General features: G+C 37.6%; 1 protein-coding gene across 1 annotated transcript; it reads right to left on the bottom strand.

Annotated features, from left to right (window-relative positions):
* Positions 1-296: 296 nt before the first annotated feature.
* On the bottom strand, positions 297-19,262 carry cntn1b (contactin 1b). Its single transcript, XM_038303935.1, has 24 exons — positions 19,099-19,262; positions 13,990-14,134; positions 13,841-13,876; positions 13,638-13,764; positions 13,362-13,543; positions 10,175-10,270; positions 9,751-9,963; positions 9,572-9,671; positions 6,869-7,053; positions 6,670-6,794; positions 6,454-6,571; positions 6,221-6,371; positions 6,007-6,134; positions 4,086-4,258; positions 3,817-3,940; positions 3,567-3,734; positions 3,298-3,447; positions 3,151-3,221; positions 2,801-3,053; positions 2,534-2,655; positions 2,184-2,373; positions 1,981-2,102; positions 1,725-1,881; positions 297-1,644 (listed from the first exon to the last, which is right to left on the bottom strand). The coding sequence occupies exons 2-24, from the start codon at positions 14,042-14,044 to the stop codon at positions 1,568-1,570; spliced, it is 3,123 nt and encodes a 1,040-aa protein (XP_038159863.1). The 5' UTR covers positions 14,045-14,134; positions 19,099-19,262; the 3' UTR covers positions 297-1,567.
* Positions 19,263-19,889: the final 627 nt, after the last annotated feature.

Raw genomic sequence — 19,889 nt, 5'->3', positions numbered from 1 at the left:
TATTTTTTTTTCCTTAAAGAAAAAAAAAATCTTATCTTTTGCATTTCTGTTTAAAATAAAGTAAAGCCTAGAATGCAATAAGATTTGTTTTAAACATGATATTTTAGTTAAAATCTCATAAAATGTCTTCCAAATGGTTTATGATACCTTGTTACATAATATATTTTATAAGAGACAATGCATTTCTTTTTTCAGACATATGAGAAAACGCACATTCAGTTTTTTACGTTTCCAAACAATTCTGAAGTGTGAAGATTCCAATTTGATATGTAGGCATAAGCACGAACAGAATAAGATCATGACTGATGAATTCTTTTTATTAGTTTTCCAACTTTAAATAGAGGAAAGTAGCAGTAACATACATATCCATTTGTACATCAGTGAGGTTTCACCTTCTACCAGATAAAAGTGCATCTTTATTAGTGATCCATGCCTTTCAAATTTTAATATGCAAAATAGAAAAGAAAGAAAAGTGCTGGGTTTACACTGTAGAGATAAAAAAAAATAAAAAAATAGTGAAGTTTTAAGAAAACAATTATGTTCTCATTGAAACAAATTAGGGTAAGTATATGGACAATAAAAAAATGTTCATTGCATTTTTTGCACAAAATCATCCTCAGATAATGACTTTTTTCCTCAGTTCTGTGCATTTTTAACTCTTTTTGAAGGAGTTGTTTTGGGGCGCTGTCGCTTTTATGCAGTTTAGCTGTAGCTTAACACAAACCCACAAAACACTGATTAGAATTGTTTTTATACAGCTGAAAATAGATCCAAATAGATCTACAAAAGCAGAACTGTACATCTTTGACCCAAAGACAGACCCAAAGGGAGACCAAATGAAACCTTTCTGCACAACCAGCTACTGTTGCCTTGATTTGTCCCTAGAGGTGTCAGGAAACACACAGTATGAAGAGACAGTGGCTAAAGGTTGGTAAAAAATGTATTTGTGAATTTTGCAAATTTTTCCTGTTCATGTGTGTGATGTTTTTATGTGGAAACCCTGGCTTAACAACAAATGCCAAACTAAGTTTTAGTGGCTCAGCAGTTTAGAAGTATATCAAAAACACTGGCAATGATTAGTTGCACTTGTGGAAAATTCCTAATACACAGCACTCTTGAAAAAAATGTCCTGGTAAATTAAAATAAATTAATAAATAAATATGATCAAAACAACTAGTTTTAGTGCAATTCAGTTACTTTACATTTATTACTACCTAAGCAGTGTTTTAATTATATGCTACAGCAGTCTGTATCTGTCTTTATATATTCTGGAAAGAATTTCAACTGTTAACAATTTTGAACTTGTGCATGAAAATTTTTGCTAAAATTCCCACTCTTCTTTTTAGATATCTTGCTGCTGTCTTTGTGCAGTACATTACAGAATTACTGCACTGCAAACAAACCACTTTTATTTGGAAATCAAAATTCTACTTTTTACCTTCGGGAATACTGTAAAAATGGATACTAGTTATTGTGAACATTTTCACGATGAGTCGATCTTCCATTAGGTCCAAGTATTGGCTTCCTATAGTCCATTATATACAACAAACCTGCTTGTGATTTAAATTTACAAACCTGTAATACACAGCGCCAGCAGCAACAAAGATAAGAAACCTAATGTGGGTATGTTGAGGGATGCTTTACCTGGAGAAGAATAAAGATGACAAAAGTAAGTCATAAAAAGGATAAACACTTTTTTAAAATTCTGTTAGCTTAGAGCTTACCCTTAATACTTATCATCCTGACTGGGCCATCTCCCCCTTCATAGCGACCACGAACCATCAGTTCATAGTCACCAAACTGAGGCATTGGGAAGTCCATAAAGTGCCAGCCGGTGATATAGACCTTCCCGTATATATACCCTGTTTTTCTAAACATGACCTGAGAAACCAAAACACAGGTGATCTTAAACATTCCTGCTATCTTAGCAATCTGAAACCTTTCTTACAATAGAGTTCAAATAAAGCTAACCATACATACCTTGTAGTACAATGGGAAAGAGACATTCCCAAACCAGTCATACTGGATATGATCCCACCATACATACAGCCATTGTCCTGTCCAGCTGACATAGCGCCACATCCGGGGAGGCTCAGAGGGTGCTGTTAAGAAATGGTTTATTCATTTTGAATGTTCACATATGTATCATTACACATCTCTGTCAGATGTTATTTTGCTCTTACGTGCTCTCTTTGTGAACATCTCGCAGTGTTCACCAGGCGGTCCAAGGCCTGCTCCGTTGAAGGCCCGGACCTCAATGAGGTAATGTGAATCTGGCAGCATATTCTCCAGTCGGGTCTGATTGACTGTGGCTGGAACAAATATGCGATTTGCTCCTGGTTCTGGGTCATCATATTTTCTCCAGTATTTGACCTGTGAAGTTAGATTCATTTTTGGTCAGTTTTTAGCTTTTTTGAGTAAATAATATGGCAAAGCATGGATAGATTCAAATCTAGGTTAAACTAATCTTAGTTGTAATTTTGTGGGAGTTACCGTTATTGCCACAACATGCAAGAAGTAAAAATGTATGTACCTGATATCCCTCAATGTACTGCTGTAGACCTGTTCCAGTATCAACAACAGGCAGCCACCAAACCACAGCTTCAGTGGAGGATACTGGCCTGGCATAGACATCTGTAGGAGGCTCTATTGGAACTGAGTAACCAAAAAGGAAAACCACATTTGAAGTTAGTAATTTAGAAAATAACCAAAATTATACCACAGAGGTTTCTGTCTAGACAAATTTATCTAATTATTTAAGCTTTGATTGAAATTATTAGGAAAAGAAACAAATTCTTACCATCTCTCGGATAATAGATGACCTTGGTGAGGCTGTACGGTCCGGGCCCTTTCTCATTAACTGACTTGATCTTCACCTGAAACTCTCGCACCTGGAAGTCCTCCTCGGTGGGAATGAAGTAGGGATCTCTATGAACATATCGTCTGGTCTCTGGGTCTGAGATGGTCTCATACCACCAATCGTAGGCGTCATGAGGCTTGAATGCGACAATGTACTCAAATTTCCTGCCATAGAAATACCAGGGCTCCACAGGCTGAGGGTTACCATGTCAAAAAAAAAAAAAAATGGGTGTCAATCAAACATTTAGGGAAGAATCTATATTATGTTATCATGTGAGTTTGGAAACGTACCTTCCAAGTGATGATAATCTCGCCATTTCTACCTCCATATCCGGCCACTTCTGTAGGAGAAACAACTGGAGCTGGAAAGAAAGCAGCTCAGCGTCAGTTTTTCAGAAAAATCTGCTTCATAAACAAAACATTTTTCAGTGTACTTACGAGCACCCCAGGTTTTGATCTTGAGAGAAGGTATACTGGCCTCCCCAGATCCATACTCATTGGTGGCAATGATCCTAAACTGGTACTCCATCCACGGATATAAGTCAGTAACATCTGCTTTCTCCATAGTTCCATCAAGAACGGATGGAGCTGAAGGACAAAAGAAGAGGCTGCTTAAAAGATAAACTGGAAATGCATTCTAAAAAACTTTGTTTTTTTAACAGTCTGTGGAGCAAGATGTCCCTCTGCTGGCCGAAAACCGCACTTACATGTACTGGCATTCCTCCAGTCATCTTCATTTAGAGCCCAGTAGTGTCTGGTCTGAATAGTGTAGTATAAGATGGGACTGTTGTGCTCAGATCCTTTAGACCACAAAAGCCTCACCCAAGTGTCTCCGATCTCCTCGATGCGGAGCACACCAGGAGGGCCGGGAACACCTGGAGGTTTCATATACAACTGCTTTGTAACACTATTACTAATTACATGCAGAGCTCTTATTCATTTAATGTTTGAACTCACCTACAACTTTCAGGTCAGCGTAAGCAGTGTCACTGTCTACCACAGTCTGAGCAGTGCAGGTGTAACGACCCTCATGCCAAATCTGTGCATTTTTTATTTTCAAGTCACCAACTCCATCTTCACTCTGCTCAGGACAAATAAAAGAAGAAAAAAATATGAAATACTATTTACCAGGCAAATAAAAAAAAATAATTAAACATGTCCTATTACATTTATAGACAAACATAAGAAAATATCATCATTTGCAAGGCTAAAAGATTATTACTCACCATTACTCTCTCATAGTGTGGCCACTCTGCATTAAAGTCAATGACTCTGAGGTCAATGGCCCAGATAAAAGTGACGTCCAGCATGGAGTCATACGAAGCAGCACATCGAAGAACCACCTCGTCTCCAACTCTGACCTCAGAGTCCTCAGGTGCTACAGTGATACCTGTTGCCTCTGAGAATAGATACAAACAGATCGTCCGTTAAAAATCACAAGGAGTATTGTAAGTGGTTGTCAAACTACATTCCTGCTGTTTTTCCCAGACACATTAAATATACATAGGAAAATTCTAAACAAATAGCTAAACTAATATATTTTCAGTTTTGCTAATAGGATCGTCTAATTTTTACATAATTTATTTCGCTTTGGTGTATTTTAAAGAGACTCAGGCCAATGCACATGTGTTGTTCAATAGCTTGAATGTTTTTTTGACTTTACTGAATATTGGTGATTAACACAATTCAACTTCAGAGAACATCAATTAGATTTTTAGAGTAAGGCAGAAAAGTTATAATCTTCCAAAATAAATGTAATAGCATTTTCCCTTGTCTTTTCCATTTTTACAGTAGCTATGACAAATGGGCAACTGTTTTATACCCTATTTGTCCATAAATCAACCAAGGCATGAATTGATAATAACAGAAAAGCTGATACATTTAAAAATGCATCAAGTATATCTATTTTACTAGAATTGAGAGGCACGCCTGCAAATATGGAAAAGGTATATTTATTAAAATATTTATTTTTTACTTTGTTTTCCTCTAATGAATAAATCAACTTTAGATTAAGTGTTTTCAAAATATCTTGCACAGCTTTACTAGATATACCATAATTAGGTAACAACTCTGAGGAAAACCACACTTTCTACCTTTCTCTGTGCAAAGCAAGTAAAGAGACTCACTTTTGCCAGAAAAAGGAATAACAATAAACTTTGGAGCTCCTGTATGGAATAAATTAAATTTTGTCCTCTTGAATTTTAAAAAACTTCAAACCCTCAAAACAATAATAAAATCATTACATTTCCCCTCAGCTAGATCACAGAACTGGAAACAATAGATTACTCCCATACATCCAGAAACAGAAATAAGTGAGTCAGAAATGCTCCTTGTTTGTAATATACCTGTAGAATGGAGTTGCATAGGAACAGCTCTACAGCTAGCATTACCAAAGCTTTAATTTGTTATTTATTTTTTAAGTGAGCTCTGACTTTGTCAAACATACTACAAAGATATATTAGATTAGGTCATGGCCCTCAGGTTCCACCATAGCAGGTTTTAGGTCTTCTCCTACCTCTAAACACCAAAGTTAAAATAATGTTTGATCAACCAACCTCTAGCTTTTTGATGTTGCTCAAAGGGAAATTGGAGGCAGATATTTTAATTATCAGGTTCATTCCCTGTGGAACCGACAAGCAGTTTTAGTCTGTAAGGAAGACGCATTATCTCTAAAATTATACTGCTATAGGCTTAGACTGCTGGAGGACATAGAGACCACTTAAGATCACTCTGTCTTGTTCTATCTCTATTCTCCCATTCTACAGGATGTTTTAGTTCAACCAAAAGCTTTATATTCTCTCTATTTTTCTCGTCATCTGATCATTTCACTACATGTGACACCATCGTGAAGTTAAAGATCTACTGGGCTATAGCTATCAACACCTTAGATTATAGAGTTGGGCCTGTTTTTCAGTGTATCATAATAATAATAAATAAATAATAAATAATTTGCAAATAGAGACTAAAGTGTTAGTGCTCATTTAGCCAGAGCAACCTGTGTTAAAAGTTTTCCCAGTCCCCTGCATAGCTTGTAGCATTCTTCAGGCATGACTTCTCATGGCTTTGTCTTTAATGAACGTAACACAAAAGTTGAAGCATGCATGAATGGTTATACAAAGAACTATAGTCATACATTTACCAGCTAACCTGTGATGGTGAGATATCCTGAACTGCTGGCTTTTCCTCTGTCATTTTCGGCGACACAGGTGTAAAACCCTTCATCGTTTTTGGTGGCGTTCAAGATCTCCAGGCTACCATCGAGCATGATAGAAACACTAAAAATAAAAAGAATTAAACCTATCTATTATTATAAACTGAAAACATGTTCATGTTTACTGGGGGGCGGGGTATTTATGCTGACCGGGAGTTGTTGAAGAGGACCTCCTTGCCCTTTGTCCAGGTGAATCGAGGTTTTGGAGCAGCTCTTGGCTTACACTCTATCACCACTCGTCCGGCTTTAGCTCCAAGTAGATACTTCTTTACGGGATTGAGCTCAAAGTTTGGTGCCCAGGCTGGTTGGAAATAATAGGGGAGTTATTTCCATTTAAAGATGCATTTTACAAATAGTAAAACCATCTACACACAAGAGCTTACCAACAACTCGCAGCTCAGCATTGGCATATTTGATGCCCCAGTAATTCTCAGCAATACACTGGTACATCCCAGAGTCATCAAAAGTCAGACTGGAAAACTTCAGCTCACCTTTTCCATACTAGAAAAAAAAACATACATAGGAAAGAAGACAGCTTTGAGAAGAACTATGACAAATGAGACTAGAGAAATGCTTTAAAAGATAAAAAAAGGTTTTACCATATACCCATCTTTGTACCAGCTGATGAAAGGGAAGGGTTTTCCTGAAGCCACGCAACGCATCGTGTGCTCGGATCCAATATCCACTTGTGTGTTGTTGATAGTTTCCGCCCATTCAGGTGCAGCTACATGCATATATTGGGTGTCATTATTCCTTACATGAGAAAAAAAAAATACTACCACCTTTAACTTGACTTACATTCCACATAAAGCCAGGCTTTGTGCCAGTCCTTTCCTTTGGTGTTGATAGCTTCGCATTCATATGCTCCAACATCTTCATACTGAACATTGTAGAGATGAAGCACAGCACCTGATTCACTGATCTCATGATTGGCAGGGAGGTCAGTGGCGTCAACCTTCCTCCACACAATGTGCGGGATGGGACTGAATAAGAAAAGTGATCGACAAAGGAATTTTAAAATTATGGATGAACTCAACACTTTAAGGTTATATAAGAGTAAGATGGGTTTGTCACATTGCAAACACAAACAGTGTTGTATTCAAGTGGAATTTTTTTTTGATAGACTAAAACAAAGAAGTGCATATTTTTTATATGGTTTTCATTTTTACTTTACAAATTAAGCTCTGTATGGTTTGATATGAATTTGCATTTAGCCCCTTTATTCTGACACCCCCAATTACATGAATTTTTCTTCAAAACAGTGTAAAAATCGAGCCGTTTTTACTAAAAAACCGGAAAGGTTTGAAAGAGGACAGTCCTGAAAGAAAATATTTTAGAGGATGCAAAAGAAAAAGAAAACTGATCCCAAGCATACAGCAAGAGCAACAATGGTTAACATCAAAGCATTTGCATCTTTTACAGGTGCTGGTCATAAAATTAGAATATCATGAAAATGTAGATTGATTTCAGTAATTCCATTTAAAAAGTGAAACTTGTATATTATATTCATACATTACATACAAACTCATATATTTCAGATGTTTATTTTGTTTAATTTTGATGATTACAAATGACAACAAATGAAAATCTCAAATTCATCATATCAGAAAATTAGAATATTGTGAAAAGGTTCAAAATTGATGGCCCCTGGTGCCACACTCTAATCAGCTAATTAACTCAAACCACCTGCAAAAGCCTTTAAATGGTCTTTCAGTCTAGTTCTATAGGCTACACAATCATGGGGAAGACTGCTGACTTGACAGTTGTCCAAAAGACGACCATCGACACCTTGCACAAGGAGGGCAAGACACAAAAGGTCATCGCTAAAGAGGCTGGCTGTTCACAGAGCTCAGTGTCCAAGCACATTAATAGAGAGGCGAAGGGAAGGAAAAGATGTGGTCGAAAAAAGTGTACAAGCAAGAGAGATAACCGCACCCTGGAGAGGATTGTGAAACAAAACCCATTCAAAAATGTGGGGGAGATTCACAAAGAGTGGACTGCAGCTGGAGTGAGTGCTTCAAGAACCACCACACACAGACGTATGAAAGACATGGGTTTCTGCTGTCGCATTCCTTGTGTCAAGCCACTCTTGAACCACAGACAGCGTCAGAAGCGTCTTGCCTGGGCTAAAGAGAAACAGGACTGGACTGCTGGTGAGTGGTCCAAAGTCATGTTCTCTGATGAAAGTAAATTTTGCATTTCCTTTGGAAATCAAGGTCCCAGAGTCTGGAGGAAAAGAAGAGAGGCACTTCATCCACGTTGCTTGAAGTCCAGTGTAAAGTTTCCACAGTCAGTGATGGTTTGGGGTGCCATGTCATCTGCTGGTGTTGGTCCATTGTGTTTTCTGAGGTCCAGGGTCAACGCAGCCACATACCAGGAAGTTTTAGAGCACTTCATGCTTCCTGCAGCTGACCAACTTTTTGGAGATGCAGATTTCATTTTCCAACAGGACTTGGCACCTGCACACAGTGCCAAAGCTACCAGTACCTGGTTGAAGGACCATGGTATCCCTGTTCTTAATTGGCCAGCAAACTCTCCTGACCTTAACCCCATAGAAAATCTATGGGGTATTGTGAAGAAGAAGATGCAATACACCAGACCCAACAATTCAGAAGAGCTAAAAGCCACTATTAGAGCAACCTGGGCTATCATAACACCTAAGCAGTGCCACAGACTGATCGACTCCATGCCACGCCGCATTGCTGCAGTAATACAGGCCAAAGGAGGCCCAACTAAATACTGAGTGCTGTACATGCTCATACTTTTCATGTTCATACTTTTCAGTTGGCCAACATTTCTATAAATCCTTTGTTTTTATTGGTCTTCAGTAATATTCTAATTTTCTGATATGATGAATTTGAGATTTTCATTTGTTGTCATTTGTAATCATCAAAATTAAACAAAATAAACATCTGAAATATATGAGTTTGTATGTAATGTATGAATATAATATACAAGTTTCACTTTTTAAATGGAATTACTGAAATCAATCTACTTTTTCATGATATTCTAATTTTATGACCAGCACCTGTAGTATCGCCTGTGGCGAGAGTTGAAAACATTGACAACTGATATTCTCATGGACATGCAAACATTTCACTTTCTAAATGTTTCACTGGAAATAAATTCTTCAAAGGAGGATAAATACATGACTTTTCAGATTACTATTTTCAAAAACAAACCCAAAACCATGAACGCTTTTCATTTCACCACAAAATAAATCCCTCCTATGTGCTGCTCTACAGCATAAAATTCCATTATAAAACATTTTGATGAATGTGAAAAAAGTTAAAGGAATATAAATGCATTATTTAAAATCCCTCTAAAATATAGAAGACCAGCAGATCTAAACTGGCCCATTCCTTACCCTTGTGATTTGTGTTCCCTGTCCATTATATATTTCCAAGTGCTCTAACAATTTCTATTATTCTAAAAGGTCCAACTTCATGTCCTGTAATGTTATCTATATAAGCAATCACCAACTAAGCTTCAAACACTTACTTTCCAAGAGCAAAGCACTCCAATGTAATATTGGAGGCCAGCATTGCAGTGGTGTCTGGAAACTTCACCCTAATGTCTGCTGGATATTTTCTCTCCTCACCTGCGACAGTAAAAGATAAATATCAATGATAAGAAAACGCTAAAGTTTGATATCTTAACTGCCACAGATTATGACTAACCATCATCTGGAGGTAAAGGGATGAGAGGGATAAACTTGGAGTAGACGCTCTTTCCTATTATGGGACTAGAAACAAAACAGGAGTAGTTTCCTGCATCCTGAGCTGCAACCTTTGAGATGTAAAGGTTCCCTGTCTTCTGAGAGACAAACCGACGGCGGTCTGTGGGCAGGAAAACTGGGAACTCGTTATAGATCCATCGATATGTAACTTCCTCTGAAAATAAAAACGTAGATGAGAAAGAAAAGAAATTCACACATCCACAGATGTACAGCTTGGTCAGCAAAATAATGGTTAGCTATTTTTCTATAGATTGTTATCTGACAGTTTCAAAGAATCATACGTTCAATGATTATCTAATTGCATTTTCAAGAGCTCTCAATTTTTAAGTGTAGATTTATGAGACTGAGGAGGAAGGTATACATACTTGGCCAGGCTTTTGGTGGAACACACAACAGAACTGCCCCCTGACCTTCTTTAGCATACACTGGGTCCCTCTCATCATCTGGAAACTCTTCAATATCTATATTGGGAATTTAAACAAGAAGAGATATTATTGATGAAACAAAGAAAAGTTCAGTCAAGCAGAGTCTATCATACAATATGCAGGATAAGGGATTTTGGTAGGATTAAGGAATTTGGTAGTCTTTTGAAAATTTAAAATTTAAATAATTTTTTAACCTCTTAATATCCACCTCATTTTGGTAAGTTCTCATCTATTTTGCAAATTACCCAGATTGAAAAGCAAATAACTTAGGAACTTTAAGCCTAGATTATATGTGTGATAAATTATTTGAAAGCTAACCCCTTCAAGTTTCTGAAAATATACATGGAAATTGGGTGAGTAAAACACCCAAGCTGCATCAAGCCCAAGCTGCATCAGTTCAAACAAGACTCAATGTTGTTGTTGTTTTTTCATTCTCGAAAATAATAGGTTTATTTTTGAACAGCAGTAATAAAGACATGCCTGCTTGTTGTGGCTGCTTTGTCATGGTACATTTTGACATTCTGCTATATCTGTGTTAATTGAGCTTTGGTGCTTGCTATGTCCATAAAATGAGCTAGGTGGTTATATTGTGCAGAATGCAATCTTTCCAACGATATCTTATATGTCTATATTGGTAAACATTTTACCCGTGTAATTTTGATGCATTCTGAGTTATTATTTGAAAATGCTTTAAAACATTTGAGAGGTTAATTCCATGGAGAATAGAGAGAGAGATACAATATGCTGTGCTAAAAGAGATTTCAAATGTTAACTCTGTCAAAATTCCATCTTTATTTCAGACGGAAATTCAGAAAAATGTCTTTTACTGATGATTGCTGTCGCTCTAACATAGGCCTATAGGTCACTTTAACTCTCCTTTAAATTCACAGCCTGTAACTTTTGGCCACTAGGAGCGCTAGACCTGTAACTTGCACGTCTATCTCCCTTGTGGCCACAAGTGCCGCATTACTGTTGCAAAAGTCAGCAGTCAGCTGGATAGCCTCCCATGCCTTTTGATTGGGGACCACGCTAGGCGTCTAGGTTCAGCACGGAGGGTGAGAAATGCTGCTGCTCTCTGGAGAGCACCGCCAGGACAGGCCGACATGGAGTACCAGCATAAGAAATGTCTGTGCAAGACAGAACTGTTAAAGGCTGCCTTAATTGTTCTAATAAGCAAATCATTCATCAAAATCTAACAGCACAGAAAATTAGAATTATTCCTTCTATAAAACTGATTGAAAGAAACAGGTAAACTAAAAATGAGGAAAAGGAAAAGATTCTTTAGATAATACTCTTGTTTTAAAAAGATATGCCGTATTGTTTCTAGCTATGTTTTATTCAAAGATATCTCTTTCTAAACTTGCAGCATTTGAATGTTGGCACTTATCTCCAGTAGAGTTGAACTTAACCACTCTATAAAAACGGGTCATTAATAACAGGGAGACAAATACTTTTTTAGTTATTGTTGTAGTTATGTTTTAGTTAAAGTTCTTCAATCAAAAAAAAAATAAAAAATTACAAATACTAAAATCAATCAGAGAGAAAAAAAAAAGTGTCTCACAAAGGTTTTCCAGATTATAAAAGTAAACTGAGTTTAATTGAATGCCAGTTTTTGGTATTTCTAGCATCATTTATCTGTATAATTTCTGAAATATTTAAAAGTCAACAAGGTTGTTTAGAACAAAAGGGAACTATAAAATTGCAATAAATACAAACAAGTTTAGCTTATCTGTAAATTCTCTGTCATTCAGTTCATGGTCAAGCTCGAAAAAGTTCAGTCTGGGAGACTGGACATGAAGTTTTTTATAGATATTTTATCCAAGAGACTGTTTCCAGTTCTAACTAGTGGTGTGAGCACTGAGATTAATATAATGTAAGTGTAACAAACAATTAGGGGGGAATAATCCCTGCCACTAAATTGGCCAAACAGGTCACAATGGGGGTCTTTATGGTTGTTAGGGGGTTCTGATGGGTCACTAACTCCCTCCTCAGAGTGGTTTTGTTCATATGTCTTATTAAGGCAGGTGGGGCGGGTGACAGGTGAATCTTCTGGGTATTGTTCCTAAAAGTGCTGTAAGGTGGCAAAAGGTTTTGTCTAAGACCTTCTTCTCTGTTAAGAGATGTTTTTCCAGGTTAACAAAGATGGCTTCCTTAACCCCTCATTCAAACAATCTTTCTTCCTTTGCAGTTATATGGACATTGTTGTCCACAAACTATTGTCCTTCAGCCTTCATGTGACCTCCTTGGCCAATCCGGTCTGAGGGATCAAAGCCAACTTTTGTCCCCCCTATTTCTTTGTTAGACCTACAGTGTTCTCACTGCTCCCCAACACTACTTGGAACTGAAGAAGCCTCTTGGATGTCTTTGAGATGTCTTCCAGAAAACTTCCCTTTCAGTTGCATAAACTAAACTTTTTCAAACCAGTTTAGGATAATTATTAACCTGGAAACCAGGCTTGGACTGATAATCTGCTATATCGGGCATTTGCCCGATGGGCCGGTCCTAATTTCAGCTTGTCCTCTTCAGGCAAGTCCTCCTTAAATGATACCGGCCCCAACACTTACTCTCTGGATGACGCACCTACCTGTGACAGTAAATAACTGAAGGAGCTCAAGAAGTAATACAATGTTAACTACATAGATGATGCATGCAGTATATATAGCCCTTCCTTGTCATGCACATCTTTGTGACGGTTGGCATATGGTGTAATTTTCTATTTCTTCAAACTGTAAAATCCTTGCAACGAACTCAATTATAATAAAACTAAAATGCTTTCTTTAAACCAAACTACGGCGTTTCTATTATATTTGGCGTATTTATGTATGCATGATGGGGTTCTGCATCTGTTTACATTATTCCATTTCATTGCCCACATGCCACCTAGACTCGCAGTGAATGCTTACACACCGCTTAGCTTTCATGTATTCATTCTTGAAGAACTGCCTGTCTGCCTTTGTATTGTGTTGTTTTATGTTGGTGTCTTTTACAACACTCTGGCTTGCGTTGTAGACCTAGTATGTGTGAGTTTCTGCTTCATGCAAGTGTGGACGTTGTGAAGCAGAAGGCACTGTCGCATCAAATTTCTTTAGTGGCTGTATTTCAATCTTTTTACATATGAGGGGCTCACATCCAAACTTAACCCTGGCCTCCTTGCTGAGAACGGTGCCGTAGATATTCCGGGCCACACAGGTGTAGGTCCCTGCATGTTTCTTCTGGATTGGGTTAGTGATAACCAGGTTTCCACCAACTAGGCTGTAGTGTTCATCAGGCTGCTCCATTAGCTTTATTTCCCAGTTGTCCCGACGCCACCTATTATAGAAAATATGCTTTTTGTTGTGTGGGACATTGTTTGTATATAGACATGCTTAAATGTAAAAGAAAAAAAGAAAGAGAGAAACTTTACCTGTATGTAGCTGGAGGATTTGCACGTGCTCTGCAGTTCATAGAGATCCTCTTATCAGGTGAGTCATCAGTGTAGACCACATCCATTGGTTCCTCTTCAAAAATGGGGCCATATCCAGTAGCTTCCTCTAAGACAATTAAGGTAAAAAATGTTACCACAAGTTTAAAAACCTCACTAAATATGCCTTGGAGTTTTGAACTCACCTCCATATATCCTGGGCTCTCCAAACAAGACGGCCACTAATAAAGAAGAAACAGTATCATCGCACCTCAAAAAGCAGTGAGTTTCCATAGGACTACAATCAGTTTTCTGTGGGGTTATCATTTTTATAAATTAGGTGTTTTAGTCTTACATGTGATTGGTACAGATGAGAAGAGGCCCAGCAATAATAAAACTGTGGAAACCATGACTGTCAGCTGGCAGGATCTTTGCAATCTTGTGGGTTAGATGGATGGAATAACGGATGCAAGTAAGAAGGTGGATGAACCGGAGACAGACTGTAAAGAGTTGAGAGAGACCAAAACAGAAGACATTTTCAATCAAAATTCAGCTTGATCCCACTGCTGGGGCATTAGCTGTATGAGATCTGAGATCTGATCTTCATCATATGTAAGAGCTATTGATTTAGTTCAATTTAAAATTACTTTATTGATCTCAAAGGTAAATTAAATATTAAGGTAACTAATGGTTGTTGTTTTTTTAACTGTTGGCAGGAAGGCTCTCCAGATCTGAGGAAGCCTTATACTGAAGACACACAACTGTTGTGTAACAAGCTAAAATTAATGCACACAGTTTTCCATAATGTTCTTCGTTTTATCTAGATGAGTTCCTAGAACAGAGGGCTTCTTTATCAGCTTATATAAGATAGACAGAAGAAATAAAGCAGGACCTAAGCTTCCTTAAGAAGTATAGTCTGCTCTGTCACTTTTTTTTGTTTAGTTTTTTTTTGCCCTGTCCCTTCTTGTAGACAGCTTCACAGTTTTGTCTCAAATGGAGTCTGTTGTCCAGCTGAACACCAGCTGGATTTATTTATACTCCTCCATCACCTCAGTCTCTTCTCTTTCTTGTAAAATCTACTTTCTGGATCAGACAACAGTTCCCAACTCTCCAAATAACTCCTCTTGGTATGGAATATGCTAATTAGAGATAAAGACTTAAAGATATTATTACACACTTGCAGCCACAGAAAAAATAAATAGAGGTCTTTACATAAAAGAAGGGACACCACCGTCCCTGGAGTTATCCTGAACTGCGACAGACAGTATCAGATATTCTTCAGCCTGACATCATCTGTTCTCTCAGTTAGATAATTGTGAGGTAAAAATCCTAAATTATTCACGTTGTCAGTGACTCAGCAGAATTTTAACAGTCTAATCATGAAAAAATACATGCATTTAAACACCAAAACTAAATATGAACAAACCAAAGATATGCTCGGCTGTAGCTTACAAGATCCATGTCATAGTAAAGTCACACAGCAGGGAAGAATCAGGCAGAATGAGTAGAGGATAAGGATCAAAATGGAAACACAGGGTCGTTGCTATATATAGCAAACTGAGGATTGACAGATTAAGAACAAACATTGTTTTTTTTTTTAAGGGCTGATCTTTCAGTATGCCAGCAAAACCATCGTATTGGAAAACAAAATACAAAGGAAACACATGAAAAACCTTTGCATGAACATCCTATAGCAACTTATAAACTCATCTATTGAATCAAATGGACATTAGATTAGATGATGCGGTTTTCAAATGTTTTGTGCAATGTCTAAGAAGACAGTTTCCTGGCACTTTAGTGTAAAACTATCAGAAGTTGTAGATGTCCGTTGTAATTCAAAATATACAAGGAATATTGTATTTGTACTGTATGTACAAATCTTAACATGCACCAATAATTGGGAAAATTTCATCATCCCTGGAAAAATGAGGCTACAGGGGTAGGCTCCAGCATATTCTCAACATATGTAGATTATTGCTTTCTCTGGGGATCAATAACGTGTTGCACATAGGCCATAGGATGAGGGCGCTGCTGGTGTTCAGGAAGCACAAGTTTCAGCTTTCAGCATTTCTGAATTATTGGAGTTGTTATCCATCATCTTTTTCTCAAAGGAGTTTAGGTCGGGTAAGTTTTGTGACCAATCAATGAAGACACTAAAAGTAGGTATTTGCAATTTTGGCTGTGATGGCAGGTGGGAGATAAAAAAAATGTGCATCTCCATATAGCTAAAAAGTCATATGTAAATAGCTTATATCATATAGCTGGAGGTTTCTTCCTGTTAAAGGGAGTTTTTCCTCTCCACTGTCGCTACAAGCATGCTTAGTGTGAGGGATTGTATTTGAGTCAATGAGTCAATGCAATCAACTGGTTTTCCTTAGACAGAAAACTTTGTATCAATTTGACTGTATGATCTGGTTGAACTGTAAAGTGCCTTGAGATGACATGTGTTGTGAATTTGGCGCTATATAAATAAACTGAATTGAATTGAATTGAATATAGTAAATGCATATATCAGGAAAATATAGACACTTGAGTAGGACTAATCCCTAAAAAGGTCCTAATTTTTGGACTGATCCAAAAGTCTACCAAGCTAAAGAAATAAACAGCAGTGTATTACCCATGTTCAAGTTTTGCTTAATTTCATTACAGATTTTTACCTCTTTATTGCTCTTGTTTTGTGTTCTTATCTTCTCTCTCTGGCCAGTTTAAGTAATTTTAACATTTTTACAAAGTTCTCAGGGATCCCATTTAATGTTTATGATCCTCCCCCTAGAAAGCAAGCAGTAGTAGGGGATAAATTTACATTTAAATCTATTTTAGCCATATTGTTTTAAGATTTATGATATAAATAAATTATAGGGGCGACAGTGGCGTTGGATGTAGGAGTTTGCCCTGAAATCGAAGGGTTGACGGTTCAAGCCCCGACTCCGACTTTCATTGTCGTTGTGTCCTTGGGCAAGACACTTCACCTGCATTGTCTACTGATGTGGTCAGAGGGCCCGGTGGCGCCAGTGTACGGCAGCCTCGCTTCTGTCAGTGAGCCCCAGGGCAGCTGTGGCTACAATGTAGCTTGCCACCATCAGTGTGTGAGTGTGTGTGTGAATGGGTGAATGAATGTAGTGTAAAGCGCTTTGGTCAAGTCTCCTAACTTGAATAAAGGCGCTATATAAGTACATGCCATTTACCATTTATAGTAAAAACTAGCTTTAATTCAATTATTTTCTAATCCCACCTGCAGGCCCCAAAAGCCACAGCATTTGCCTATATGGCTCAACAGGCCAGCCAGTTCTGGTCCAAAGTGAAAGATGATCAAAAAAAAAAAAAAAAGGGTCTTATCATTCATCTCAAATATAGGAAGAGTACATATTTTAAATAATGCACTTCCAAGTTATCCCTACAAAGTTATTATTCCTCAAAAGGCATTAAATAAAGAATAAAAAAACAACAATGACAGAGAGATAAAACTTTTAAACAAACATAGTTTATACTTGTTGCCGAGAGCCACAATTTAGAGGCAATGGAATCGATACATACTGTAGGAGAGACTGCAGCACTGGGTCCTTAGGCAGTCCTGATGACTCAACACTAACATTACCACAGCATGCAGCTCTTAGCTGCATGTGTTGTGCTTCTGCAAGTCAATATGTCCTCTGTTTATCTTTGAGACAGAGTTAAACATAATGCAAAAGTGAAACCTCTTCCGTCAGCTTTCCAAAACAATAATAATGTAACACAGGAATTTAACAAAAAAAAAAAAACTGCCTTTACATTTAGATTTACAATGCTGCGCAAATCTATCACAAAGAAAACCTCACATCAGTTTATTCGAGAGTGTTTTTCATGCATTTCCCTCTGACAGTAATCCCATCACATATCCTCTTTGGAATCCCTGCCATGAAATTTAGGTCAAATGTATTAAGCCAAGCCTAGTGTTTCAGCGACTGGCTGAACACTGATGTCGGCTTTGGCTTTGTGGCTTCAGGAAAACACAGTCAGAGCAAACTCTTAATTAAGAATAGAGAATATTATAAGTTGTTTATTCCTAGATTCGAACCATGTTCTTTCATTTGATTCTAAAACAAAATTTGTACAAATAAAACTATGCTAAATGCTAAAACCTGCTTTCTAGTGGCGTAAAAATGAAAACATAGAATAAAAAGAGTTGTGAGCTGTCATTTTTAGGAAATTTTGTTAGACTTCTGTATTTCGACAGATTTTTGATTCTGAAGGCTGTATTTCAGTACAACTTGGCTCAAATTGCTCAAAAATCCGTTTGATATCTTTAGCAAGGGAACTGATCTTGTTGTCTTCACCAACCACATTTACCTTTTTACAAAAAGCTAAAAGTGGTTTACAGTTAACAGTTTAACCGAAACATTTATGCCTCAGCCATAGAAATAACAAAAAACAGAATCCAGGGAAGAATAAGGATTAGAATGACTGAACACAGATAAGAAAGAACTCATCGGTTATTTTATGTGGTGCCACCACATATATGTCCATCTGAAAGCCTTTTTAGGTGAGCAGATTTAATCTGCTCTAAAAAATGGCACAATCAAACAAATAAAGGGACTAACCCTGATTTATTTATTAAAAAATATATATTTTTATTATTATTTTTGATTAAAGGATAGATGGGCTTTTTCCTTCTGTTCTTTAGATTTTCATCCCACCCCTTTAAAAAAACAAAACAAATTATCTATGTAAATATCGTTTTCCTATTTGTTTAAAAGAGCTTCTGAACACTGAGCCTGGTTCTGCTGGAGTTTTTCCTCTCCACTGTCGCTACAAGCATGCTTATTGTGAGGGATTGCATTGGAGTCAATGAGTCCATGCAATCAGCTGGTTTTCCTTAGATAAAAAAATTGAATCAATTTTGACTGAATGATCTGGTTGAGTTGTAAAGTGCCTTGATATGACATGTGTTGTGAATTGGCGCTATATAAATAAACTGAATTGTATTCTGTTTCATTATCCAGGGATTTAAAAGATTGTAAAATCTGTTGCAAATCTCCAAGAAAATACAGTAATTATAACTTTGCACCATTCCTTTGGTGATTGGGAAAATATAGGGATGCATCTCTGTATTTAGGTACTGAAGGAGTTGCAATCATTCCACATCATGATGCATGCAGCGGATCCCTTCGCCCTTGCAGCATCTGTTACTTTCACCTTGTGTCTCCTCTCCTTTTTTACTTTCTTTTTTGTGTTTCTACTGTGATTTTTATGTGTTTGGCTGCAGAATGAGTGATATTTAAATAAAACTGACTTTAAGATGCCGCTCACATAAAGCCTCTAAAAGTATCTGCGCATCACCTCACCCTAATGACGCCGGAGCGGTGCTGGATTCGTTGCTCTGCATTGCGGTACTCCAGAGCCGGCTGGTCCACTTCAGCACCACAGCGCCCCAAAACACCCAGCATACATTATATTCAACCCAATCAGTGTCAAATTGCAGTCTTACCTCTGAGACGAGATGCTAAGGGAAAGAAGGGGGGGAAATGGTGAAAAACAAATAAATAAATCAGCTGGCTGTCCACATCGCACACCTGGACCTTAGCCGCATCATCAGCAGACACAGCCCAGCCGGAGCGTCCCGTCCAGGCCGAACTTTTCTATTGGATGGGAGCGACGCGTCAGACGGGCGGTGACGCTGTGGCTGCGATTGGTCCATGAAGAAGAGAGGATGGGAGGGATGCAGCAGAGCTGGAGCTGCGCATCCCAGACACTCAAAGGTGGAAACAAGGAAAAGGAACCGCTTTTTTTTTTTTCAATGTACACTGAGGGGTGGTCGAAAGCGGATAGGCGCCAGAGCCAGGGTCGGAGCTAGATGGGGGGCCATGGCCACCCTTATTCCTTGGCCACCCCTATCATTTATTTCCCTCTAATACAGATGGTGGCAACAGTAAAACTCTCAAGTGTAATATTGAAAACGTTTTAAATTTTCATATATTAACAATTAGTTGTCGACAAAAACAGTGATTAATTATGCACATCAATATACTAACATTAAAGATGATAAGTAGAATTCAAGCAGAAATAGATTTTTTTTGTTTTATGGGGTAAAGAGAAAATGATGTGTCTCTGCAAGTCATTCAGGAGTCTTCAGTGAAATTATAGATAAATATCAATTTTAGTAAAAACGTATTAAATTATCATTTTGTGTAGATATTAGTACTTGTAAATATATGTTTTATGCAGAATGATTACTGATAAAAGTAGGTAAGTTATGACAATGGAAAAGATGTTTGCCCC

This window comes from Cyprinodon tularosa, unplaced genomic scaffold (genome assembly GCF_016077235.1).
Source record: "Cyprinodon tularosa strain WSP-4 unplaced genomic scaffold, ASM1607723v1 ctg520, whole genome shotgun sequence".
NCBI lineage: Eukaryota > Metazoa > Chordata > Actinopteri > Cyprinodontiformes > Cyprinodontidae > Cyprinodon > Cyprinodon tularosa.
Note: the sequence above shows the minus strand (reverse complement) of the source record. Positions and strands in the feature narration are given on the sequence as shown.

Coding starts and splice junctions, on each gene's coding strand:
- cntn1b (XM_038303935.1), bottom strand. CDS start 14,044: ATGGTTTCCACAGTTTTATTATTGCTGGGCCTCTTCTCATCTGTACCA. Junction 3,735..3,816: donor CGCTGACCTGAAAGTTGTAG/GTGAGTTCAAAC, acceptor TGAAACCTCCAG/GTGTTCCCGGCCCTCCTGGT. Junction 2,374..2,533: donor AGTACATTGAGGGATATCAG/GTACATACATTT, acceptor CTAACTTCACAG/GTCAAATACTGGAGAAAATA.